The sequence below is a fragment of the Nelusetta ayraudi genome, unplaced genomic scaffold (assembly GCF_046127955.1).
Source record: "Nelusetta ayraudi isolate G7.1 ecotype Tasmania unplaced genomic scaffold, CSIRO-AGI_Nayr_v1 ptg000028l, whole genome shotgun sequence".
In the NCBI taxonomy this organism is placed as follows: Eukaryota; Metazoa; Chordata; class Actinopteri; order Tetraodontiformes; family Monacanthidae; genus Nelusetta; species Nelusetta ayraudi.
The window spans coordinates 1,921,262-1,948,446 of NW_027466078.1; the positions used below are offsets into that span (position 1 = coordinate 1,921,262).

At 41.1% G+C, this 27,185-nt stretch overlaps 1 protein-coding gene, 2 long non-coding RNA genes and 1 pseudogene across 3 annotated transcripts in view; 1 reads left to right on the forward strand and 3 right to left on the reverse strand.

The window, feature by feature from the left end:
- Window positions 1-27,185, forward strand: part of LOC142891210 (uncharacterized) — an 80,926-nt gene that overhangs the window by 6,399 nt on the left and 47,342 nt on the right. The gene's annotated exons all lie outside the window — the stretch shown is intronic.
- LOC142891200 (leukocyte elastase inhibitor-like) lies at window positions 655-6,295 on the reverse strand. Its single transcript, XM_076030666.1, has 9 exons — window positions 6,250-6,295; window positions 5,255-5,436; window positions 3,479-3,619; window positions 2,540-2,654; window positions 2,316-2,458; window positions 1,755-1,832; window positions 1,562-1,651; window positions 1,298-1,478; window positions 655-970 (listed from the first exon to the last, which is right to left on the reverse strand). Exons 2-9 carry the CDS (start codon window positions 5,429-5,431, stop codon window positions 744-746), a joined length of 1,152 nt encoding a protein of 383 aa, XP_075886781.1. The 5' UTR covers window positions 5,432-5,436; window positions 6,250-6,295; the 3' UTR covers window positions 655-743.
- Window positions 9,663-10,109, reverse strand: LOC142891212 (uncharacterized). The gene is made up of 3 exons (XR_012927204.1): window positions 10,046-10,109; window positions 9,836-9,964; window positions 9,663-9,753 (listed from the first exon to the last, which is right to left on the reverse strand). It is a non-coding gene; the product is annotated as an uncharacterized LOC142891212 (long non-coding RNA).
- Window positions 20,269-22,518, reverse strand: LOC142891180 (tripartite motif-containing protein 16-like; annotated as a pseudogene).

The window sequence follows — 27,185 nt, forward strand, 5'->3', positions numbered from 1 at the left end:
TCACAAGAACAGGTCCAGCTCATGTGATCTTTATCTTCTACCGACAGATAAAGATAAGATATACTATGATGAAGAAAATCTTCAGAAATCCAAGTAACGTGGAATGATAAAAAAAAAAAAAAGGAAAAGGTCATTGGCATTGTTTTTCAGAGGCAACCTATACACAGAGTTCCTATCCAAAGGCCCAATTGGCAAGAATCAGCAGAAAATTCAGTTTGATTCTGCAGACAACCGTTAATTTCATCATTGTGTTTGTGTTATTTTGCCAGTAAATACTTCAGGTTCGATCCAGTCCACTTGATATCTCAAGGGAACGGTGAAATTGATTTGTGCGACTATCAGTACAATATTACTTACCGTGATTAAAATTATTAGACTAAGACAGCAAGCACTTCCACTTATTATTAAGCTAATAAAGTATGTACACACATACATACATACACACACACACACACACACACGTATATATTGAGATTGTTGAGTCAAGCATCAGTCAATGAGTTTTCAATCAAGGCAATTCATGTCTTTATTCTTGTTTGCCAGAAAATGAGAATTACTGAATTATTTAAACAGTTGTAATGAGCAATAGTTTTTTGTTATTTATAATCAGTGATGTGGAAGTGATTCAGACGTTAAGTCAAGGTTTAGAAATAAAGAAACTCCAACTAGATTTGAAATACAGAGCAGCAATTTAAAAACAACAAAGCCCTTATGAATTAAAATCACCCACAGGGCTGCAGATCTCACTCTGGGCTGCAGTATCTGCCAGCAAAGAGAATGCTCCTGGAGGGCTTGTGTTGAATGAACAACAAGAAGGGGTGGTCTGCAGTGAACTCTTTTGGAGGTTCGTACATCATAGTGCCCACGACCACACCAGTTGCAGCAGCAGCTTCTGTTCCCTTCTCATTGACCTCAACATACGCCTTGTGGACCACATCTGAAAGAGTCAGGCTTTGGTCTGGAGACATGCCTGTCAGAGAGAGATATATGTCAGACGGCAGATGTATTTGATCGATGTTCTGTATTATAGTCTAAACCGTGTTTCTCCACCACTGTGCCGCAACGCGCGAGTACACTTGTGAGATAATGTCAGGTGTGTCGTGAGCATTGATTCAATTTCACTTGATTGGTCTGAAAAAAAAAAATGACCCCAAACATTCCATTGTGGAGTGACTGTCTCCACAGGAATCTTAACCCTTTTTTCCTCCCTATGAGCTTTGTAGAATAGAAGAAAATACAAGAATGCATACAAGTAAGAATAAGATTTGTTTCAAGTTTGGAACAAGTCGTGTCCTACCAGAGAAGTCGCTCAGTGAGTCCCTGAAGGCATCGACCATCCCCATGCTGACCAGGACGTCTTTCAGTCCGTACTCCTCCTCCATCTTGAACCTTGGCATCTTCACCTGGACCTTGACAACGTCCATCCTAGTCGGTTGAGTCCACTCCACAAAGTTCTCATAGGTCAGCTCCTTCTCCAGCTGGTGGTTGATTTGAATGACTTTTCTGAATGTCTCATTGTTCTTGTTTTTCTTATAAATGTGTGTCCAAGTTTCTGTCCCACCTTCTCCAGGCCTGTAGTACCGTCCGCTACTTCTTGAGGTAAAAAGATGAACATGCTGAGATCTCTTCCTTTGTAAGGCAACTCCAGGATCTGTTCAAGGGAGCATTTCAAGCATGATTATCGTGATTGATTTTTTTTCTGATCAGAAATCGGTATTTCTGGCGGCTCATAAAAGGCAAGAAATTGGTAGGACCTGGCAGTTGACTTGAGGAATGAAGGTGAAGGGAAATCTAGCCTCCTGGAACATCATCTTCACCTGCTTCTTGTCATTCTCCAAGGAGGAAATAAAAAAAATATGTTAACATCAAGGAACTAGGTGAAATCACCTTTTGCAGTGATGTATATCGCAGGATTTAAACTGCAGCGTTTGAAGGGTATCAGGGTATCAGGTACTGTATGTACAAGACATCAGCTCATTAAGACATGATAACAAAACTAATATATATATATATATATACATATATATATATATATATATATATATATATATATATATATATATATATATATACATACATATATATATATATATATATATATATATATATATATATATATATATATATATATATATGTATGTATATATATATATATATATATATATATATATATATGTATGTATATATGTATGTATAATTGTTAATATTAATATAACAATTAATATTAATATTATAATATTAATTGTTAACAGACCATGAATTTTGAAGGGACAACGGGACAACTAGGCAGATTTCGCTTCATTGATCGGTGGTACCTTATTCATTCTGAACTCGGCATTGCAAGTGTTGCTCTCCTCAAATATCTTCTCCCAGGTGCCTTTGAAGTAAACGGCATTAACCAGCACCAGCTTGGTCCTGCTATCCAACACACCATTAGCCAGCAAATCCTTGATTTTTCCTAAAAGATCGCATGGACATGGATGAGTTGTGATGTTTCACAAATTCAAGAAAACATTTGTTACATTTCCAGACAAAACACCTTGAGTTTGTTCCTCCACCCAGTTGTTGATGTTCAGTCTTGCTGCTTCCAATCCGCTGCTGAAATTCACAGGCTCCAGCTCACCGTAGTACTTGCTGATGTTTTCCAGGTACTCCTGAAAAATCAAGAACATTATGTTGAGTTAATTTCAAGGAGTGAATATTCCAGACTGACTTAGGGTGGTTGATAGAACAGTTAATATCGACACAATCACCTTTGTCTTGCCACATATATAAATGTATATATATATATATATATGTGTGTGTGTGTATATATATATATATATATATATATATATATATATATATATATATATATATATATACATATATATATACATATACATGTATATATATATATATATATATATATATATATATATATATATATATATATATATATATATGTATATGTGTGTGTGTGTGTGTGTGTGTGTATATATAAATGGAGAGAGAGAGAGAGAGTTAGATAGATAGATATCTTTGTTCGTTGCACATAGATTGACTTGCATGTTTCTTGTGTCTTACATTTATTAGGAGAAGTAGTACTAGTAGTCATACAGTGTAGTTACTTTTTGGATCAATAAAGTCCATATATATATATATGTATATATATATATATATATATACATATATATATATATATATATATATATATATACATATATATATATATATATATATATATACATACATATATATATATATATATATATACATATATATATATATATATATATATATATACATATATATATATATATATATATATATATATATATATATATATATATATATACATATATATATGTACATATATACATATATATGTATATATGTATATATGTATATGTATATGTATATATATGTGTGTGTGTGTGTGTGTGTGTGTGTGTGTGTTTGTGCATTAAAACTGGCATGCTTATTACACAACACACACCTTCAGGAAATGGAAAGACTGCTCCCCGTACAGTCGGTTGGCAACACTGAGAGCATACGGAGCCCCTGGCTTGTTCAGCTCACTCAGTAGTTTCTTAAAGCCAGCGCTGACATCATCCTGACGAGCTTTAGCTTTTAACCACTGTGAAGAGACAAAACTGTTACGAAAATGCATTTAAATCGTCAATCGACCGATCAGAGTTTAGCTATGTTGCTGCGGCTGCCACCACATCTTGCTTCACACAAGTTGCTACCAATTGCTACCAAATTGACAGAGGTTGACCCAAGCGCCGTCTTAGGTTCATCAGCTCGCGCAATTGTTGATTTTGTGTTACCTCTGGAAGTTTGGCTTGGACTTGCTGCTGCTGCTGTTGTTGTTGTTGTTGTTTTTGTTGTTGTAGTTGTTGTTGTTGTTGTTGTTGTAGTCCTTGTAGTTGTTGTTCTTCTGAAAACTCAGACTTTTTTGCATCGTTAAAATGGAGGACCTATGGATGAAATTGAAAATGTGATTAATCACTATAAATATAGGATACAAAGTACACAAGACTATGTATATGTGTATGTACATATACATATACATGTATATATACATATACATATATATGTATATATACATATGAATGCACACACACACACACATATATATATACATATATATTAGTGGTGTCGAAGTTAATAACGTGTTAATAACGCATTAACTCAAACCCCTTTTAACACTGCACTAATTTTTACATTTTTAGGGTGCTAGAACATAGCAATGACATTAACAGATAGACAGAGTGAATAACAAACTAAATTAATGTGTTAAAAAATATCTAAGTTAAAGTCCCAGTGATTGTCAGATCTTGTATACGAAATTTGTTCTCCACATTTGACCCATCATCCCCTCAAGGGGAGTGGTGGGCAGCAGCAGTGCCGCGCCTGGGAATCATAAGGTGATCTAACCCCCCAATCCCAACCCCAAATACTGAGTGCCAAGCAGGGAAGCAATGGGTACCATCTTTAGAGTCTTTGGTATGACAATGCCGGGGATCGAACCCACAACCTACCCTACCAGTCTAAGGGCGGATACTCTACCACTAGACCACTGAGCTGGTCAAAATTGATGGGTGTGTGTGTGTGTGTGTGTGTGTGTGTATATATAATAATCTATACCTATAATTATCAAACAGGAAAAAAATGGTAATTGCAGAAGAGGGGAAAAAATAATTAAATATGTGTATCTGTTATGTTATGAATTATATATAGGATGCCTCAGAGCTCTACCTAACCATATATGCCAGCCTGCATACGTCACCCCCCCCCCCACCCCCCTTTGTCTCTTTATTGAAATTACTCAAATACACTCTTTACTCAAATGAAAAACAGCTATTTTACGACTTACTTACCATCAATATAATTCAATATAATTTCTTCAAGTCCGGCGGGCCAGATTAAATAGTTTAACAGGCCACACATGGCCCCCGGGCTGTAGTTTGCCCTTGTCTGATCTATCTATTTATCCAACCTTCTTTTCCCTGTTAATAGGATGTTCACACCTGTGGTGCCTTAAAAACAAGGTGTGGGGGTTTGTCATTCTTTGTGTATTTTTAATGTTTCCCCACTTCTTTTTCCCTAAATTGGTGTGTGGTGCATAGAAACGGGTCATGTGTCGCATGGAGATTGTGCAGGCCAGGATATTGCGGAGGACACATGTCCTTAACCAACTCACCGAGTCACTAACTTTACCCAAAGACAACTTGTCTTGAGCCCAAGTGTGTGCGAGCGACTGGGTTACCTCTGACATCTGTTGAGCCGTGTTGCCTCGAGCCCCCAGCAGCGCCATCGCCAGGGCCGACGAGATGCTGAAGGGGGAGAAGAAGACATTCTTGGTCTTGTCCTCATCACTCAGCTTTGTCAACAAGTCCAGAGCGAAGGCTGTGTTGGCCTCGGAAAGAGGGGACGGTGTTGCCATCGTGTCTACGAATAAAGAAATAAGGGCAGAGGTTTGAAATGCACTCCACGGTTATAGATTTGTGTCTACACAAGTAGAATAGAATAGAATAGAATAAGATAGAATATAACACCTTTATTAATCCCACGATGGGGAAATTTGCATCATTACAGCAACAAAAAGTAGTGCAAAGAGATGGAAAATATTTTGATTAAAAATAAATGTTTTTTTTTTTTTTTTTTACAGAGTAAAAAGGAGAAACAAGATATTTAGAAGTTATGAACAAAATTGATTATTTAGTGATCTACATAATGCTGATGAATAAGCGTTTTATTGAACATTCATGAAATGTAAACTGGTCAACAACATGAATTGAAATAGTAAATGAATGAATAGTTTATTTTCGTTTACAATGTAAAATAATGACATTTTGTGGAATCAACTGACAAAAATAGAAAAAAACAAAGACCTCACAAAGTTGCACAGTATTCTATGCCTACAAATTTTAAGATAGTCTGATAGACTGTATAAATTATTTATTTGTGGTTTCATGATAGGGATCTTGATTTATTATTCAAATAACTCTTTTCTGTAGTTTAATTGTAGGGTTGTAATAACACAACCTAGTTAAAATGTACGTCATTTTTTTCATGTATATGTTTCTTTTTAATAGTATTATTTCCCTGTGGCTGAGGAAAACCTTATAGTCATCTTTAATACATACATACATCAAATAAACAAGCCGGTCTAAACAGCTGCACCGCCACCGTACCACATGCAGTTGAGTGCAACGCTTTTTTAAAAAGTAAGATGATAATCTTTAATGGAATGAAACTTACTTTCTCTCTGTCTTGCAGCCTTGCAGTCTTGAAAAAGGTAGTGAGATTTCTCAGAAGACAGCTGCTTTTATTCTTTTCAAAGTGACACACCCAAACTAACAGAATACCGTAAAAAGAGCTAACTCAACTTCTAATTAATTACACTGTCAAAAGTGTAAATGTCAAGCATTTATGAAACCTTGCCTTTCATCTCGGCTTCGGCTGACCGGTTTATCACCCGCAACCTGCATTTGCTGGGTGTGTGGGGCAATGACTTGTCCTCGATACACAGGTTGACTAATTTGGGGGCTGACTTGGGTTTTAAAAGTGTAACTTTAAACCGTGAGAAAAGAAAACATACAAATGCAGAACAGAAAAGTAGAAATGCAGATTGGAAAAAAAAATGTTTTGCCGACATAATAAGTTCTTATTTCTATAATGTTGCATTGAATTTAACAGGAATATCCAGAATAGTAAAATACAGTATCTTGGAAAACCCCTCACTCCACTAGAAGGATCTTCCACAATGATTTAAAAATGATTTATCATACAATATCATATGTTTGAGTTAAACCTGAGATATGTCGCAACACGTTGCCCTGATAACATTGCACCTACCTAAAGAATACACACACACACACACACACACACACACACACACACACACACACACACACACAAATATATACATGATATATACATATCATGTATACACACACATGATATGTATATATGTGTATGTATTATGGCTGTTGAATTTAACGCATTATTATTAATTTTTTTACATTTAATTTTCGAATAACTGTGAGTTAACTCAGAACACTCATGTGATTAATCGCGATTAAAGAATTTAATTGACTGACATCTCTGGTATGTATATATGTGTAAATGTATACATACATACGTGTGTGTCTGGGGGGGGGGCGGAGGTGGGGGGGCAGGTGGGTGTGTTGGGTGTGGACAGTGTGAGTTGTGTTGTGTTTGCTTTTGGGCGTCTTGGTGTCTTTGCTCAGATGGGCCCAATGTTTCTGTGCGTTGTCATCAGTAAAGATAAATAGATTTAAAAAAAAAAAAAAATGAATGAATCATGAAAAAAGCTTACATCACCTTGTATGTGGTTTGATTGCTGCTAGTTTGATGGAGGCCCCTGCATGTTGAAAAAAGTTGACAGGAAGTTGACAGAAAGTTGCCAGGACATCTTGTCATTGCTCATATATTAAATCATGTACCGGGCACAGCAAAGCTTTCTCATGGCGCACTTCATTGTTGGCACTCGGCAGTGACTGAATCACAAGGGCAAGGCAGTTCATGTCAAAGCATGCTCTCCTATAGGACTGATGACTCACAGATAAGAATTGCATCATTTGAATACTCTGCATTGTGAGGTAAGCTTAGGGCATTTTTTACCTTCCACGCCTCAACAAACTGAACACTTCCAATTTTTTTTGGCAGTGTCAATGTTGATGTAAGAGCTTGTTCACACTGAAGTTGGTATTTTGTTTGCTAATCTTATCTGAGGTTGATATAAGTAGGTTAGTTGTTATCTTGGACAATAAGCTGTAAAAATCCAAATCTTTCACATTGGGAATTCTGAGATAAGTCCGTGTTGAGGTTGATCAAATTTAATACGAGTGACTGTAAGTTTTTGTTTGACTTCGAACAAATAGCAACAGCACTCGAAGTTGATTAAAAATAAAAAATAAATAAAAAAAAGAATTCTCCTTCCACATCCACAGAAACTGGTGAGGTTCCAACATTTGGCTTTTTATTAATCGGTGCAAAATTATCATTTTTTTTAGTGATGTGCGAATCAATACCAAAGAATTGATACTTCCGATATCAAACATGTCCGTGTAGGATTGATTCTAATACTAAAGTATCAATACTTTTACAAGTCTGCACTAATTTGGAGTTTACACGCATGTTTTTCTTCTTTTTTTTTTCGTTATTTAAACGACTTATTCCGCGCTGGTTACAGGGACTATGTTACATATACTTCCGCCTGTGAGGCGAAATACAGCTGTGTATAAAACAAGCACCCTGTTCGAAAGCCCATGTTGTTTATGATTGTGAATTCGTTTTCTGCCTAGTTACTGTGCAGTTGTAGTGTTTATCGATACGTTTTCATGTTTCCTGGGCTCCTGAATGCACCGCAGTTTAGTTTCACTTTCGTTATCGAACGCATCGTGTGTGAGATGCAGCCCGTCAGACGCTAGTTTTCCTCCTCGGTGCCGCATAGGCTAGCGGAGTTTTCACTCTTTCATAACGCTCACCTGGTTGTCCCTGGTTTATTTCTGTGTGTGACTGACGAAAGGTGAGTTGAATTATGGTTTTGTGTTGTTGTTTAATTCTAGAGTTTGTCAATTTATATTCTCTAGCCGAGCATGGGCTGTTGCTAATTTCTATTGTTAGGTAAGCTAATCAGCAGAAGCCTCTTTGCATATGAACCACGTGTGAGGATTTGTTTATTCTGTTATTTATAAATATAATTTATCTGTTAATACAGTCCTTTATTATCTTTATGTTTAATTGTACATAATGAATGATGTTATATAATATTTTCTGTATTGTTATTGCTATTACAGACCGCAGTCAATAAACCCTCTACAAAGGGAACATCTGCATCCTCCTGTTCTTTAACTGGAACACCACCCATACACCTTGCCGCTCTAAACTACCTAGCCCTTGGAGAGCCCCTCTCTCCTGTTTACACCCCCTCCAAGCTCACGTACACACGCTTCCAGTGAGAAGAAGACACAAGAGTCGGAGAGAAGAGACAGGGGGTTGTAGCCAATTCAGTGGTCTGGCACAGACCAGTGGTCTCTACCGCTAAGGGTGCTAAAGATACTGGTCGCGACCAGTTTAGTGGTCTGTGAAGTGGTTTTGGATTCCTTAAGGATGTGAACCGTAGAACAAAACACTATTGCAAAAGGACATTGTACACTGTAAGAGAACAATGTAAACTATCACTCTTCAGCAGCAGGTTAATACCATTACGATTGTCTTCCTCCTTTCTGATGCTAGATACGCACTAATCCCTACAATCATACCTACTGAAACATGTGTGCATTTGTGTAACCAACATTTCAGCAAAAATCACAGATTATAGAGTCCAAAAAATTAACATTTATTTACAGAACTCAAACAACCCATCCACCTGAAGTCACTCATCGATGACACTTCCAAGGATTGTTTCGGTATGGAAGCTCGGAAAGTCCTCATGCCGCATCAAGATGTCTATGGTGGCCTACAAAACAGAACACATTTTAGTGGACGATAGAAGAAAAATAGATCCATTACAAGAAAGACAATCCATGGGGTCAATGGGTGATAAAGTAAACAATATAACCAAAAAACTGTTAGGACAGTAGAAATTGGATATCAATGGAAATAAATGTCTTTGCCCAACTGAAATTGAAGATACCTCTGGCACCATCACGTCAATGATGAAGTCAACATTTCTCCAGACTGTGTAGTCCAAGGATAGGACTACACAGTCTTCACCAAGTCAATTAGGTCACTCATCTGTTGGACAAAGTAAGGGTAAATCATCATCTAGTTTTCTGGCACTTTGATAAAGTTACCACTTTTAAATACTTTGATTTACATGGCCCTCACTGAAACATGTTGGTTTTGTATTAAGGATCTGTTTAAGTCCACTATTACTGCCAGGGTTTTGCCACAGGTACATCCTGTTGGACTTCCTCTCCCCGCGTTCCAACATTTCTTTCAGTGCCTTTAAGAATGACATCTGTTAACATCGTTAGTTGCAACATTTACTATACGAGTAACTATGATAATGATAATAAATGCAAACCTGTATTCTTTCTTTTGAAATGAGGCATTCTACTCCTTTGCTCATGAGGCAGGTCAAAGTGCTGTAAATTAAAAAATAAAATAAAGCACTACAGCAGAGTATGTAATTTCTCAAAGATCAGTTATTGACATACATATTTAAGAAGAAGGGTGACAAATCATTTGGTCAAACCTGGTGAAGGAGTATGGCTCAGGCAGGACACACCCACAGGATAAAAAAAAATAATCAGATGACTGACTGGCCTCGTAATTGGCACAGTCCTTGTGCAGCCAGCCGTTGCAGGTCTCACATTTGGCCCAATCCTCCTCCTGCACTTGCGGGTATAACCGGCAACAATTTCATAGACAGAAATGAAGGCGCATGCAACAGCTACAGTCTTTAAGCATCTTTCAGACAGCTGAATGTTTAATTGCTGACTGAGAAGCAAAACTTCTACATTTCTCAGATTTAACATGACTATACAAAGCCAAGCACCAGCAATATTCAATACAGAATGTTTGGAGGGTTTACAAAGTTTAAAAGGCCATCTGCAAGGTCCCTTGCACTCCCTTACCAGATAAGTGGGGAACAATAGCAGACGACAGAGTGAGTGCACCCCATGTGTAGTACACCACCTAAATGGAGACATGTGATTGCTGATGTTACAAATACAAGAAAGTCGCCAAACATTGATAGTCTTATTTTAAATTATTCTTAAACTGTGTACCTACAGATCAGGTCAAAGGAAAAGAACAACCTACGAGTACATAAAGAACGATATATACCAAATGACGTTTTTGTGATAACCAAATTTCATTAAACTTAAATAACACTGCAGTGAATGTTAAATGAGTATACATTTGTATCCTTGTCCCCCCTTCTCTACAGCTTCGTAAACATTTTAGGATAAACATTCTTGTAGAGTAGCATTTCTTCCAGTCTGTTTAACAAGTCAGTCGCAGATCCTTCTGTTGGAACACCCAGGTCTGTGCAAGCTTTAATAAGCTCACTGTTGCTTGCCTTGCAGGTGGCATAATAAAAAACAACTGAATTCCAGCGGGTTGAATATGAACACTAATCACAGCAGCACAAACCAATGGGTAACTGGGAAAATATGCAAAAAATACTGGACAGCTGATAAAAATATCACCTTTTTTGAGTCCCATCAACTGAAGAAGCTCATCCTCATCCAAGCATGCATATTTACATCTTTTAGGATCTGTGGTTGGCCTCCTCGTGAGACCTTTCAGGATCTCAGTCTTGGGAATCACGTCTCCAACTCTTGAAGCTGGTCCAATCCACAGAACAAAAGAGGAATGGGACAATTCCTCTCAATTCAACTCTTAAAACCGAAGTCATGAAATGTTTAATATCTCAGTAATTACTTGAGTAATTTGACATTACAGTGCCACATTTATTGTTCATCATTACGTCCTTCAGCAAGTTCACCAGTCACAATTGTGCAACAACAAACAAAACGGACTTCTTTTTTTTCGTTGGGGGGAGCTCAAAGAACTCGAAATATTTCACTTCCTGTTTGTCGGGCGACAAAAGTTAGAGCGTACCCGACGTAGAGCTTGACGAGACGAACGCGTGGGTTTTTGTTGTATGAATTTTCGATGTTCCTAGGGGGCGCTACGTGCATTTTTAGTCAGTTTTCTGGTGTTTTTTTTAGGATTTTTGTCAGTTCTGAAATCCATCAACTTTAAAGGGCTCTAAAATGAAAACGGTGCAACGCATCCGGACCATTGTTTTTTACGTTGACCTTCTGACAGTCTAGTCTGGGTAATACAAAAGGTTTGAAACTTGCAGCATTCACGGTTGTTGAGTCCTGTCACTCTAGATGATTTCAAACAAGTGAAAATAGCTGACTTCCGGTTTGTGAGGGGTCAAAGGTCAGAGTGTCAGAATGCAGGTCTGTATCTAACGAACGCATGGGTTTTTGTCCCATGTCGTTTCGACCTTCCTAGAGGGCGCGAGAGAAGTTTAAATTTTTGTGACGGGATTTTTGGTAAATTTTCAATGTATGTCGACTTTGGAGGGCCGTTGTACGAAAACGGTTTGAAAATCTCCCATTTTTGTTGATGATTGTTTGGATTGAAGGTCCAGTCTATATCATACTCAATTTTCAAGCCCGTCGGACTTGCGCTTCCTGAGCTTTGTGTTTTCACTCTGTTCCAAACAAGTGACGATAGGTCACTTCCGGTTTGTTTGGGGTGAAAGGTCAGCATATCAGCAAATAGGTCTGGATTGACCGCACGCGTGGGTGTTGGCCCCATGTCTCTATGACCTTCCTAGAAGGATTTTTTTTTACTCTTGGAGCAAGAAATTTGTTAAAAATTGTTAAAAAAGTGGAAATAACTCACTTCCTGTTTGTCAGGCGACAAAGGTTAGAGTGTACGAAATGTCGGGCTTGACGAGACGAACGCGTGGAATTTTTCCCCATGAGTTTTGGAGCATGTTCAGGGGGTCAAATTGGGGTGGGAAATTTTTGAACACCTCTAGGGGGCGCTAGAGAGTGGAATTTTGCCTTTTTCTCTTCATTTTATGAAACTTTTTGCCAGTTTCTACCTATGTGGCATATTTAATTCACCGTTTTTTTTTGGTAAGGGGGTCAAATTTGATTGAATAGGGCGACGGAAGAATAATAATAATAATAAACATAGCAAATACAATCGAGTCTTCGCCTTGCGAAGACCTGCTCAGATCTGAGCAGGACTTCGCTGAGGCTCAGCCCCGAATTAGGCACACAGGTAAGTTATACAAGGAAGGAGTAGGAGACGTGGCTCAGAATGTTTAAAATATGAAACCAACTTTTATTCAACATTAAAAATAAAAAGAACAAACCAACATTTAAAACAGAGCTACTGAGCTGCTTATTCTGCAGTAGAAACTGAGGCTTACCGATGAGGGGGCCAAACGGGGGAGGAACCAAAAAAAACAAGGAACACCCCACTCACACGTGACACACCTGCAAAGAAAGTGAAGTGCAAAAAAAAAAGAAAACAACCACAATCCTGGATCACAGCACTCGAAGGGGCCCACCACCCGGGACACCACCACCAGCAGCTCTCAGTGACTACAAAAGAAAAGATAAACAGTTGGTTAACAAAAGTTCCCTAAAATCGGTCACATGTCACAACAGAACCCCAAACAATTAGGTGTTGGAGGCAGATGAGTTGGAAATCAGAATAACTAGTAACCTAACCAAAAGTAACCAGAAGAGCAAACAACAAAAACTGTCTCTGGCTAGAGTTATCAACGAAGGAAAAACAAAAAGGACATAATCATTGACTTGACATGAAAGACAAATAATAAATCAATAAACCCAAGCAATACAAGACACTTAAACAAAACAAACCGATAGTACAAGACTTAGACAAGCTGAGTACAATCAAGTGCGGGCGAAGCAGCAGTGTTCATGCACTTATCTTGTAGGACCGAGTTTTGGGCCACAGGTCTTGCTCACCAGGCGTCCTCCAGGTGGGGAGAACAACGAGGAGGCTCTGCGCAGCTTTGTGCTAGCAGGCGGCTGTAGTGTGCCGGTGAGGTGTTCAGGAAAGACTGTAAAAAGAACGGACAGGTGAGGCACTACGCACCTATGCCAATAAGCCATAATATAATTTAAATACTAAAATGTCCGCACCTGATCCTCTTAAAACTCGGGCACACAAAGCGGCTGGCCAGTGTCCCGTTGACCACAATGGAGCAAACAATTAAAAAAAAAAAAAACGAAATGAAGCAACTGAGAGCTAAAATAACATGCAAACAATGCAGCCGTGTACCCACCCGCAACGAACGCAGCAGAGCAACCAGAAGGCCAGGAAAACGGAAACAGCCTTCGGGTCCGGAAGCAAGAGGGCGAGGGAGGGGCGCAGCCTACTTTTATGCCCTTGTCCTCTGCAGTGATAGGCTAATGAGCAGAGTAGGAGACCTCTTCAGAAATAAAGAAAGTCCAACTAGATTTGAAATACAGAGCAGCAATTCAGAGTGTGATTCTTCAAAAGAAAAAAGAAAGAAAACCCAAACAAATTAAAATCACCCACAGGGCTGCAGATCTCACTCTGGGTTGCAGCCAGGGGCGGCGCTTGCGGACATGCAAACCAGGCAGTTGCTTAGGGCCCCGGCCACTAGGGGGCCCCCCTAGGGCTGCCAAAATGTACACCACAGCAACGACAACAATGCGCAATTTGCAATGACATGGCACCGCAGCAGCAGACCCCCCTTGTAGGACCCCGCCCCATCTGCCTTCAGCCTGCACCTGAACACGTACCGCGCGACAAGCGATACTGGTCACGTCACACTTTTGGTTACAGTTTGCAAACTTGCCAAAACTTGCTTCTGCAGACAACACGAAGAGGAATTACTGTGGGAAATAGCGCCGAAGTCCCGCGGACCCGCGGAAGTATCTTCGCGACTCTGTCTCTCCATGCGATGCAGGCAAACTACCTTCGCGATCGACCAGTAGATCGCGTAATTTATGACTGCCTCACGCGGGCTGGAAAGGGACACAAAGCGGGCCGTACTTTGCCAGGTCTGCTGTAGGAGCTAACACAGCTAACTAAGGTAACAATTAAGCCATGATGAATCCTATGAAGGCAGGCAGACTGACAGTCAAAGAATAATGATAATAATCCTAATAAATTGCTTGTATGAAAAGCTATACATTTTTTTATTTCATCTGACAATATTTATTTCCACTATTTTATTTCCACCATTTAAATATTTTATATTATATATTGTGGCATTTTTCTTTTGATTTGACCTGAACTATTCTATTTACTCAGGTTAGCATTTTTTTGTATTTAAGTTCAGATAATTTGCATTGCACTTCTGTAATTAAAAAAAGTTCATATTTTATATATGTGTGTATATATGTTCAATTGACCTCACATGCATGTTTTCCAAAAAACGTGGGACTGTGGGCCCACAGTCCCATTTGAGAAATATGAGAAATTTCAGACTCACTTATTTCTGGGAAATTTGAGAAATTTATCTCAAATGTCCCAGAAATTGTGCGTTTAGTTGTGTAAAAATCTATTTTTTCGGCGTGCACTGGTAAGGTGGGGCCCCAAGGTAACTTCTTGCTTGGAGCCCCAAGAGACCCTAGCACCGCCTCTGGTTGCAGCATCGGCCAGCAAAGAGAATGCTCCTGGAGGGGTTGTGTTGAATGAACAACAAAAAGGGGTGGTCTGCAGTGAACTCTTTTCCAACTGCCTGCGGGCACAAGAGCAGTTGCAGCAGCAGCTTCTGTTCCCTCCTCGTTGACCTCGACATACGCCTTGTGGACCACATCTAAAAGAGTCAGGCTGTGGTCTGGAGACATGCCTGTCAGAGAGCAGGCAAAAAGGGAGATATATTTGATAGATGTTCTGTATCATAGTCGAAACCAGTGTTTCTCAACCACCGTGCCGTGACACACTAGTGCACAAGTGAGATAATGTCAGGTGTGCTGTGAGCATTGATCCAATTTCACTTGATTGGTCTGAAAGAAAAACAAAAACAAACATTCTGTTGTGGAGTGACTGTCCTTCAAAAGGAATGTTGAGCCTATTTTCCTCCCTTAATTCCTCCAGTGACATCAGCTTTGTAGAATATAATAACTTAATAATTTTTTGATTTGTCAATAGGACTAGGTGTTACAATCCCTTGAGTTCTTCCACGCTGATGGGGGGGAGGGGGGGGTTCCTCCATTCGTCCAGGTGTTCAAGGTGACCTCAGTTGGGTGCAGGGGGCCACAGGCGTCATGGGGGTCATCAGGTGGTATTAATAAATAATATTAATCCCACATTGGGGAAATTTTCCTAATTACAGCAACAGAAAGGAGTGAAAAGAGAAGAAAAATTACATTAGTTAAAAAGAAATAAAGTAATAAAAAACTGATATTTACATGTTATGAACAGCTGGATTATTATTATATAGCATTCGCTCAATGTACGACACTCGTCCCTGTCCTCGTACCCTTCACCAATGGTTCCGGAATCAGTAATGCTGCTCACTCTGCAATGCTCCCAACGCTTCCCACCAGCACATCTTGTCAGGCTGCAAGACTCTCTCAGGGGCGCTATAGATGGCACCAGGATCAGGTCCTGAGGAAAATAGCTGAAGTTGTCAGGATTCCCTCCTGCGGCAGTGTTTTTGTCTCCCTCTGCTGGTCGGGGCTCACAACGCCCTATTGTCCTTATATGGCCAAGTTCCTGTTGAGGAGATTTCCCGCCACTCTTGCTACTCACTTGTTCCTCATCTGCAGCGAATTACTCAGCCTATTAAAACCCAGTCATGTCAGACTTGCTTTGTCTGATCGTCAGTTCAAGTTCCTCCTAGTTCCTGACCTGCCGTGAAGCCCAGTGACTGCCTTTTTCGCACCGTTTATCCTGACCCGGCTTGTTTTGACCTCTGCCTGTTTTCGACTCCAGAATCTGCCTGCCAGTTTGGATTTTGAAACTGAAAGACCTATCAAAAAGAAAACTGTTTCTGAAATCTGCTCGTGGTTCCTGAGCCTCACCCTGACAGAAGTGCTGAAAGGGGTGTCGACAGTTTTTTAAAGAATCACCTGCAGGGAACCCCACCAGCTTTGTCACAGAAGGGGGAGGCAAAAATACACCAGGCCAAGAGAGATACCAAGGCCCTTCTCCCCTGACCAAGAGTGGGACATGAGAGTTGACCTCAACAGGCAGCTCAGGTTCCTCACGGAGATCACCACCACATCTCTCCACCCTGACATTGTAGTGTGGTCCTCCAAGCCAAGAGTGGTGCACCTCATCCATCTAACTGTACTGCACTGACAGAAGTGCGACAGGCAGCAATGCCAAGCAGGAAATGTCACCTACCTGTACATTTAGAGTAAGTAAATGCTATAAATGCTAGCTATATTGCATTAATTTTTCAGTGTTTTAAGAGTCCATTCAATAAAGACCTAAATACCATGAAGACACATATTTTGTGGAAACACACCCACTCCCACATTCAGGTGGAGGTCCTCCACCGCCCCTCGCGAGATGTCCCGGTGTTGAAACTGTAGGAGGCGGCGACTCTAACCGGAAGTGTCAGGACTGTTCTTCGCTGTAGGGGGGCGCTCATCGTGGAGCAACTCTACTTCCGGTGTAGGGACTGCTTTATGCAGCGTTTTTTTCCTTTGCATGTGTTTTCTTGCTTTGCATCGCTCCTCTGTTTACAGCGCATTTATTGATGAAGTAAATGTTTTTATGTCCTGCAGCGTGTTTGTTTGTTTTTTGCAGCGGCGATGTCCTAACAAATTGCCGCTGCATTCTAGCCGGGTAACAGTGGTGTCACCACCACAACGCGGACGCTTTTCCTTTGTTTGTGGTTTATTTGGTGTAGACAACTGAGTTTGTCTGTTTTTGTTGTTGGCGTCACCACTTTCTTTGGTCGCTTTTCTTTTCTTTGTTTTCTTGTTAAATTTTGGTGAAACTTTGGGTTTTCTATTGAGTAGCGATTTTGTTATAGTTTGATTTCTGTTATGTATTTAGTTAAGTAAATAGAACGATATAGGAGTGACCCACGAGGGGGAGCTATAGGATTTAGGATTAAGCGTGTGGACTTCTAGAGTCAGCGCTTGAGTGGTTGTTGTTGCTTGCTCTCTCGTCAGCGTTGTTAACCTGTTTTGAGTTGGTTACAGTTCCGTGTTATTAAAGCTCATTTATCTCCCTACAATCCTCATCATTCATATATAAGTAGCGGACATAATAATTTCCTTTTTAGTTCATTACTATCTTGTTCCCCAGTGATCGTTACCTTTTGTTTTGTGTGTGTGTAGACTAAAGAAAGGTTTTCTTTTGTTTGAACTGTTTAACGCTTGCCTGAGTGTCTCAATGTATTAGTGTATTCATTTTGTTTTCTTTTCTTTTGGACAGGAGTTGGCGTTGCGTGCGGCAGACTGCGTCGGTGGTGGCTCCCCTTCACTTTGCTTTATTTTGCACAGCACGAGGTGAATTTTGCTTTGTAGTGATTCCCTTCGCTTTGTTTATTCCCCTTTTTTTTGTTTTGTTTTCTTTTGTTTGTTTAGCCTGTCCGCTCGGCTACTTCCAGCCCTGTTCCCCTTATTTTCTTATGATGTTGAACAATCTTTTTGGTATAGTACTTTTTTTTTTGACACTCACTCAGGCAGCTAAACCTGCTCTTATTGTTTTTAGTCGTTATCGTGGTTTTTATTTAAGTGCATTTTTTGATAAAAACAGAATGTGAGTCCATTTTATTTTTATTGGGGGTTTTTTGTTTTCTTTTATGTTTATTATATTTGTTTATCTTATTTGCAACCTCTTAATCTGGAGAAATTAAAGTTTATTGCTTTTGAAATGGTATACTTGCATTATTATGACATATATTATCATTATATATGATTTAAAAAATGGTGTCAATAATATTGTTTATTGGCAATAATTTGTAGCACAATTATTGTCCATCAAAATGTGTTATCATGACAGGCCTACACTCAGGCAGCTAAACCTGTCTTATTGTTTAAAAAAAAAAAAGATTTTCCGTGGTGTGTTTAAAAAACAGTCAACTATTTTAAATTGTAACTGAATAAAGCTGTTTCTTTGGAAGTCCGTCTCATCCTCTCAAATCTCAAAGCGTAACGAACCTGAACAGCCCTAGGAATTTTTATTATAGTCTATTTCCTGGGGTGCAACTCCCCAGGTGGCGTTGTCAGACAACCCCCCCCCCCCCTTTTCATTTTGCTTCATACCCACTATCATCAGAATTGTCTCCACCTTCCGTCAGACCCTCCCCCTCGCCACACTTGCATACGGTGATTCATCGGTGAGTAAAGAAAAAAACAGAAGCTATTAATTTGTAAATAATAATAATAAACATACGGAAAAAAAACAATCAAGTCTTCTCCATGGCGAAGACCTGCTCTGAACAGAGCAGGCCTTTGCTTGGGCTCAGTCCTGAAATATACATATTTGACATAATATATAACATATTATAGCATTATATAATCCCTATATATGAATTCACATGATCATGGGTGTTATGATCAATGCTCCCTCTAATTTTCCATGTGTCTGGGCATCCACACAAGCTCCTTGAGCACACTGAGGACCACTGTGAGCAACATCAGATGTGCACGCTGTGGCCACACACCAGTAACACACCTGTTCAAAACCTTGGATCATAGCAAGTTACATGGCTTATTAAAAGAATCAAATTCCAGCAGCAATTTTCATGAGTTTACTTTGAATAGAAGTGATTTGGCCCACTTCGAATGAAAAAGAGCAAAATCTTGTTGTTCATGAGATGTGTAGTGTGTTATATGTGAGAGTCCTGCTTTAACCATAGGAAGAGTCCTGCTTTGGCCTGGCTGAGGTCCAGTTGTGGCCTGGCTGAGGGTCATGATCTGGAAGAAATACGTGTGCTGTAGCTTGTGATACAGTGTGAATTCCTGTAACTCTTTGTCTGTAAAATATCGAGGGTTTCCTCTAGGATTGTTTGAAACTATGGGGGAGGGCTTCAGCGTCGTCATCGGCACCATATTTAACAATATGTTAAATTGTTATTAAAAAAAAATGTAAATTACTGATCAAACACACCTAACAATTCAACTACCAATGAATGAGCAGTACTACGCATGTGATAACATAGATTGAAAAATAAGCCGAAGTGATAGCTCTTCTCTGAATAGACAAGCTAAGCCAGTGTGCTGCTGTCAGCCAGTGAAAATAGAGCGGAGTGGCACCTCTTCACTTTCTTACGTAATCTATGTCAGCGCGGCGCCGCAGCCTGGAAGAAAACAAAACAAAACAAAACAAAACAAATCATCATTACGAAGGCGTAGCGGTGCGCCGCCTAATAAAAGCTCTAAAATTATTAATTAATACGTTTCTGTTGAATTTTATTTTATGTGCTACATAGATTTCCTTGTGCGCTGAGAATGTGCAAGTAGTGCGCGACTTCGCAAGCGCGCAGCTTGGAGGGAACATTGGTTATGATGCAATAAAGTAAATACACTGTGAGTCAGTAAAGTACCCGTTCTCTTGTTCTTCACTTGTTCTGTAAAATAGTGGTTCATGTGAGTGTGTGTGTGTGTGTGTGTGTGTGTGTGTGTGTGTGTGTGTGTGTGGCATCCTCCTCCTTCATGCCAGAGAAATATCAGCTGTTTCCCACATTGACTGATGTGCTTTTGAAACTTTGATCTTGTCTTCATGGTGTTGACTTTCTAAATGTCTGTGGTGAATACATGGAGATCTTGACAGAAGAGAAATCTACTAACAAGCAGAGACTTTATGTGGATTGTCTTGTTGCTTTATTGCTTCAATTCAACAGTTGATCATTGACTTGACATTGTTGTGCAATATAGACTGATGGTATATTTCATGACTTATTGATTGACTATTGTCACATTGAGCCAACAAGCAGAATCAAAAGAAAAAATTCTCTCACAATATTTACATGCATTCATCTGATTGTTGACAAACGGATCAACAGTCAGAAGGTTTATCAGATGGATGAGTTGTTGAAAGGTCAAAGGTCAGGGTGGAAAGGTCCAGAGTGGAAACAGACCTCAGCTGTGTTTTCACAGTAATAAAGTTGTCATGTGGACTAATGACACATTATTAATCTGTGGGATGAATGGGCTGCAGAGGAAGAGAAACAACGTGGCACAAACATCCAGCAGCCGTGGAGACAAATGTCAGGTGGACAACAGTCACCAGGAGCACAAACAGGAAGTGGCATCTAGGCCCCGCCCACCCTGTGATTGACAGCCGGAGACACTGGGCAACAAACGTGAAGACAGAAGAAGAATCAAAGGTGAGAATTCAGCTCAGAGTCTCTCTGATGACTTCAGTCACACTTTCATGAACTCAGCTGAACAACCTGAAGGAACCCAGTATCCAACATGTAGCGGCTGAGTGAAGGAGGTCTGGACTCTGTGGAGGAGCTCCATGGTTCCAGAGACACTGTAGAAGGACAGAAGACCTGCTCTGTGGTCCAGGTACACTCCCACTCTGGAGGACTGAGGACCTGAGACATCAGTCCTGATGCTGTTGTGATAAAACCCATATCCACCTGAGTAACAATATAAACTCCAGGATTTGTCATTGCATCCAAATTCCATTTCCTCTGACCCTCTGCTGATGTTCCTGTAGGCCACTGCTACCTCAACCCTCCCTCTCCACTCCACCTCCCAGTAACATCGTCCAATCAGACCTTCTCTACTCAGGACCTGCTGCCTGTCAGTGAATCTGTCTGGATGATCACAATAAGACTGAACTTCCTTCATGAATGTCACTTTTCTGTTCTCTTCAGATAATAACAGATGTTTGTTCACTGTGTTTGGATCCAGAGTGATTTGAGGTGAACATCTGAGGAAGTCCTCTCTGCTCCTGGGTTCTGGTACCTTCAGTAGAACATCAACGTTGCTCACTGTCCATGAGATGTTTGTCTGAGTCTCCATCAGAACTTGCTGTATTTCATCTCTCAGCTTGGTCACAGCTGCTGCCACGTCCTCAAAGTATCTCAGAGGACGGATCTCCAGGCTGGAGGAGTCTGGAGACGGACTTGAGTGCTGGCAGTGAGGAGAACCTGTGGAGAAACTGGCTGTGGTCCAGTGTGTGTGAGATCTTCTCCAGCTCAGCGTCTGTCCTCCTTAGCTCAGTCATCTCCTGCTCCAGCTTCTTCTCAAGCTCTTTGACTCGACTCACTTCTGCCCCCTGTGTGGATCTGACCTGCTGCTGCACCTCAGAGCATCTTTTCTCCAGCAGACGGATCATCTGGGTGAGGATCTTCTCGCTGTCCTTCACTGCTTTATCAGCAGAGCCGTTGATGGACTCCACCTCCTTCTGAAGCACCTTCAGCTCTTCCTCTGTGTGCTGGATCTTCTGCTGGATCTTCTGCCTGGTCTCCTCCAGCTCTCTCTGCCTCACAGTCCTCTCTGCTGCTGCTGCCACTGTGTCGTGACCTTTATGTTCATCCACACAGCATAAACCACAGATGATCTTCTGATCAGTGCGGCAGAATATCTTCATCACCTCATCATGACGAGGACAGATGTTCTCCTGGAGCTGCTGGCTGGGTTCCACCAGCTTGTGTCTCTGTAGGGGAGGAACATCACGATGATGCTGGAGGTGAGAGTCACAGTAGGAGGCCCGACAGACCAGACAGGACTTGAGGGCCTTCAGTTTCCTCCCAGTGCAGACATCACAGGCCACATCTCCAGCTCCAGCATAGCAGTGATCAGCAGGAGCATCTTGGAGTCCAGTCTTCACCAGGGTCTCCACTAGAGCTGCTAACATGGTGTTCTTCTCCAGGACAGGCCTTGGTGTGAAGGTCCTCCTACACTGAGGGCAGCTATAGACTCTCCTCTCCTCCTCTGCATCCCAGTGGTGTTGGAGACACTTCCTGCAGTAGTTGTGTCCACAGGAAGTGGCCACTGGATCCTTGAGAAGATCCAGACAGAGGGAACAAGAGAAGGTTTCTGGGTCCAGCTGAGCTGCTGCCTGAGCCATTTCACCTCTGAGAGCGACTGACTGGCTGACTGACTAACTGACTGACTGGGTTCCACCTCCTCAGCAGTGGAGCTTCTTGAAGTGGAGGATATGACCAGATAGGGCTGTGATTGGCTGCAAGGAGCACAGGGGGCGTGGCTTCTTACCTCCTGACTCATTCCGGGAAGAGGTGTGTGTGTGTCTGTGTGTGTGTGGGTGTGTGTGTGTGTGTGTTTGTGTGTGCGCACTTTGTTTCCTTGGCGCTGAAGACGGACGACGACGACGACAACGAATCAAAGTTCATAGTTCACAATCTGAGTCATCGTTAGATTGCTGCTGACACACACACACACACACACACACACACACACACAAACAAACTGTTTACATCTGTAAACAGTGTTTGTGTGTGTTAGCACGCGTGTGCGTTAGAGGCTAATGCTAATGCTAGTTGTTAGGCTAGGTGTCCTCACCTATCACTGGTTATTTCAACTGAGGCACCGCCGCTATCTGCTAGCTGCTCGCTGCTATCTGCTAGTTGCTCACCGTTATCTTATTGCGCTTCATAAAGAGCTTTATGGAGCAATAAGAGCAACCAAAGTGAACAACTGTTGTTTTGTAGCATCTGCAGTTTTAAGAAGCGTGTGTCATGTGTGTATAAATAGAAGAGTGGAGTGTTCAAATTTCTCTTGTTGCTGTTTGACAAAGACTGGCAGTATTTTCATGCATTTTCTCTTTGTTAGAAACTGATTGGGGTCAAAGAAAGAAAGAAAAAAGGAATGAAAGTTGCTTCATTCCAGACTTTTACTGGGACATCTGTCCTGGACCAAGAACATTTCGGCGACCAAGGAGCATTTTTTTGACCGTCGTCTTCTACACCACGGCTTTCACAAAGCCAAAGCCGACACATTTAAAGTCCAAAAAGTGTGGAGCGAAGACTAAAGAAGCCCCCTTGAAAGAAACAGAGAACCCACAGCAGTGACGCGAGTGTCAGCGGTTTGTGAGTACTGGATTTCAAGGGGAAAGCTTGGCGTTTTAACGCGCAAAAGGAATGAAATGAATAGCATGTTGGAAGCTGGAGAAAGTCAAGAAATAATGAACAAGCATGTTGAAGCATTGGATAATTATTTAGGGGAGTTGATGGATTTGCAAGTGGCTGTACAAAATCTCTTTTCTAACGGAGAGGAAAGGGAAGCGGATCATATGGACTGGGATGAGCCTAAATTGACACCTTTTCCACATTTCTTTTGTGACATTAAAGAATGGTTGACTGGTGATGTGGAAAAAGGAGATGAGCAGGATGAGCAAAAGAAGCGAGAGGAGCAGGGGGAGCAAGAAGAAGCAAATGCGCTATTGGTGGGGCTAGAGGACAGTGTGTCCCAGGCTAAAGGGCCCGTAAGCAAGCAGGGCTTCAAGCAAAGATGCCAGCTCCTCCTCAGCATCCTCTCCTTTATCTTCTGCATGCTTAAAGGCTGAGGCTGAACAAGCTGCTCTAAAGGCCAAAGCTCAGGCCTTGGAAGTCAAACATGCACTCCATATGGAAGAACTTGAGCTAAAAGCAAGAAGGGAAAGGCACCACGTGGAGACTGAGCTGGCTGCAGCAGAAGGCAACATGCATGTATTCATGGGGAGTGTGATGTCACAGGCCACACCTGAACAACCACCTTCATCATTAAAGCAACCAAGACCACCGGAAGCTCAACAGCCGTCAACATCAAAGCAGCTGAAGTCAGAAAATGTTACACCCTTACGCCAGTTCCAGGCCACTGGAACATCTACAGTATATAAAATTCCAGTAACATCTCAAAAACATCCTCAAAGCCTGCAGCAGTCATGTATTCCTCACCAAACTATACCATGTAAAGCAAAGGCAGAAAAGAAACCTCTGGGTTACGACCAAAAGGATGAGCATGGCTCCTCCATCTCAACAAAAGGAAATCTAATAAATGAAGGTTTCCTTACTGGCGTGTTAAAGAGGCAAAATGAAATCACTGAATTGCTTGTAAAGCAACATCAAGCAGCTTTTCTCCCCGCCAGAGAGATTCCTGCATTTGATGGTGATGCCTTGCACAACAGAACATTGACTCGAGCCTTTGAGCAGGGAATAGAGCGCAAGGTGGATGATGTGCAAGACCAGTTGTTCTATTTGGAGCAATACACAAAGGGTGCACCCAATCAACTGGTCCGTAGCTTCCTCCACATGGATCCAGATCCACGGTTCCGGGAAGCAACTCCAATGGCACTTTGGCAATGAAGTTTACTACTGCACACATAGACAAGGTCCTGCGTTGGCCTTCAATAAAAGCAGAGGACGGAGCAGCGTTGAGGTCTTATGCGCTGTATCTGCCAAGCTGCTTCAATATCATGAAAGAGGTGAATTTTATGGAAGAACTGGAAACACCATCTCACCTGAAAACCATTATATCCAAGTTGCCCTTTAAGCTCCGACACAGATGGAGAACAATCAGTTGCGACGTTCAAGACGAGAGCAAACAACCAGCAAAGTTTAAGGACCTCGTGGAGTTTGTGGAAAGACAGTCACGAGTTTTGCTTGATCCCTTTTTTGGAGATATACAGTACGTGACAGATGGGAAAGGGTTTCTAAAATCAACCAAAAGGTCAGCGCCACAAAGACCCCCCTTTCAACCTGCCAGTAGGGGGAGCAGTTTTGCTACTGCTGTTGCAACCATGTCAGAGGAAAGAGAAGTAGAAGAAAGTCAACAAAACAAAGCCAAGCCCCTCATACAACAGGAGTTAAAAGCACATCCTTCACCTGCACATCCTCTGGATAAACCTTGCTTGTACTGCAGCAAGGACCACTCGCTGGAGTCTTGTGCTGTTCTAAAACACAAAGCTAACAAAGAAAAGGTCGACTTTATGAAAAGTAAAGGTCTGTGCTTTGGATCTTTTGGAAAGGGGCACATGAGCAAAAAGTGTAAAAATGGAATGACTTGACATATTTGCCATCAAAACCACCCAAGCTGCTGCACATTGAAAAGAAAAAAGGAGTGGAGCAAGAATACTGGAAAATCGGGAAAATGGAGAAGCAGCAACGGTCACATGGAGTCTCGTGTCCCTGAATGCTGGCAACCTCACTGGGGCCGTTGAATGTAAGCTATCTATCGTGCCGGTTCAAAGGCACCAAGATTGTGCAAACATACGCTTTCCTCCACCCAGGAAGCACTGCAACCTTTTGCACCGAGGAGCTCATGACAGAGCTAAACGCAAACGCAAGAAGGGTGAAAGTTATCTTTAAAACCATGGGACAAGAGAAGCCAGTGGCCACTGCAGTGACTCAGGTGATGGTCCAGTTTAGATTTTCCTGTTGTTTTGTAGCATCTGCAGTTTTCAGAAGCGTGTGTCATGTGTGTATAAACAGAAGAGTGGAGTTATAAAGGTTATAAGCATAGTTATGATACCGCATACTTATTATTAATAATTTATAACCATAGGCTTTCATGTGAAAATAGCAAAAACACGCACACACGCTGGCACACACCCATATCTAATAAAAACGCATATGCTAAATGCTAAACTAAACAAACCAGCACTAAACTGTAGCATTAATCAAACAGCTCCAACAATGTCTTACAGATGAAATGTGATCCTACGAGCTTTTGTTTGTGGACAGCGACTATTGCTGCACCCATAAGCGGCACAGAAGTTTGGCATTTTTCCAGTCTCCGATTTCCTGTAGAAATCATAATGCATGATGCTCTAACAAGGCAATCCAATTGTAAATCATTTGCGAATGAAGTTAAATTATATTGAAAAGAAAAGCTATTCTGTCTCTCCATATGTCAAATTGCTTGTTTTATTTACACCTACCAATCTTAATCCCTTTTATCACAACAACAAAAAAAACGGACTGTAATCTCAGGTTGTCACCGTTCGACTCTGAATCAAACAGGTGGGGGGGGTGAGATATCAGCAGCTCTAGTTCATTGATCACTGTGTCTCTGCTGCATGAACTGATGAGACTGCCTTCATGCAGCAGCAATAACTACAACCGACACCAAAAATATTGCATGTGAACAAAATACTAGTTTGTCCTGAAATAGCTGTTGGCTAAACTTAACTGAAGAAATGAAAATCTTAGTGGTCTCAGTCGTATTAACTTGTGCAGATAGGCTGCCTTAGCACCATTATGGTTTTTTTTTCTAATAGAAAGCTGCACTCTCAACATGTTCAACCATCCAGAATTATTGCTACGTTATGAACGTTTGTAAGAAAGCAAACCGTGTGCAAAGCCGTCAAGTTTTCAGCGAGATCAGAGTGTTAATGTTTGTTCAGATCACTCACGTTCCCTCACATTCACTACATCAGACCGTGACTGCCTGACTGTGGAAAGATGGCGGCCAGTGCGGACGTTGGATTCTGCGCCGTGAGACATCTAGCCTTCTGTATATATCTATGATCACACCTATAAATTTCAGTGAATGGGCCGCACCAACTGTTAATATTCCAAAAGTTGATCAGACAGTGAGAATTTGTGGGGATTATAAGGTGTCAATAAACCCGTGGCTTGAGGTAGATCAGTATCCCATACCGAAACCCCAAGACTTGTTCACAAAACTGGCAGGAGGAAAGAAATTTACTAAGCTTTATTTGTCACAAGCTTATCAACAAGTAGATCTAGATGAAGGTTCTAAACAGTACTTGACTATAAATACACACAAAGGGCTCTACCAAGTGAACAGGCTTCCTTATGG

Excerpts from the sequence above, each read along its gene's own strand:
- LOC142891200 (XM_076030666.1), bottom strand. The coding sequence starts at position 5,431 with ATGGCAACACCGTCCCCTCTTTCCGAGGCCAACACAGCCTTCGCTCTG. Across the intron at positions 3,620-5,254 it reads CGGCTCAACAGATGTCAGAG|TGGTTAAAAGCTAAAGCTCG; the intron begins GTAACCCAGTCG and ends GTCTCTTCACAG. Across the intron at positions 2,459-2,539 it reads GGTGGAGGAACAAACTCAAG|GAAAAATCAAGGATTTGCTG; the intron begins GTGTTTTGTCTG and ends GCGATCTTTTAG.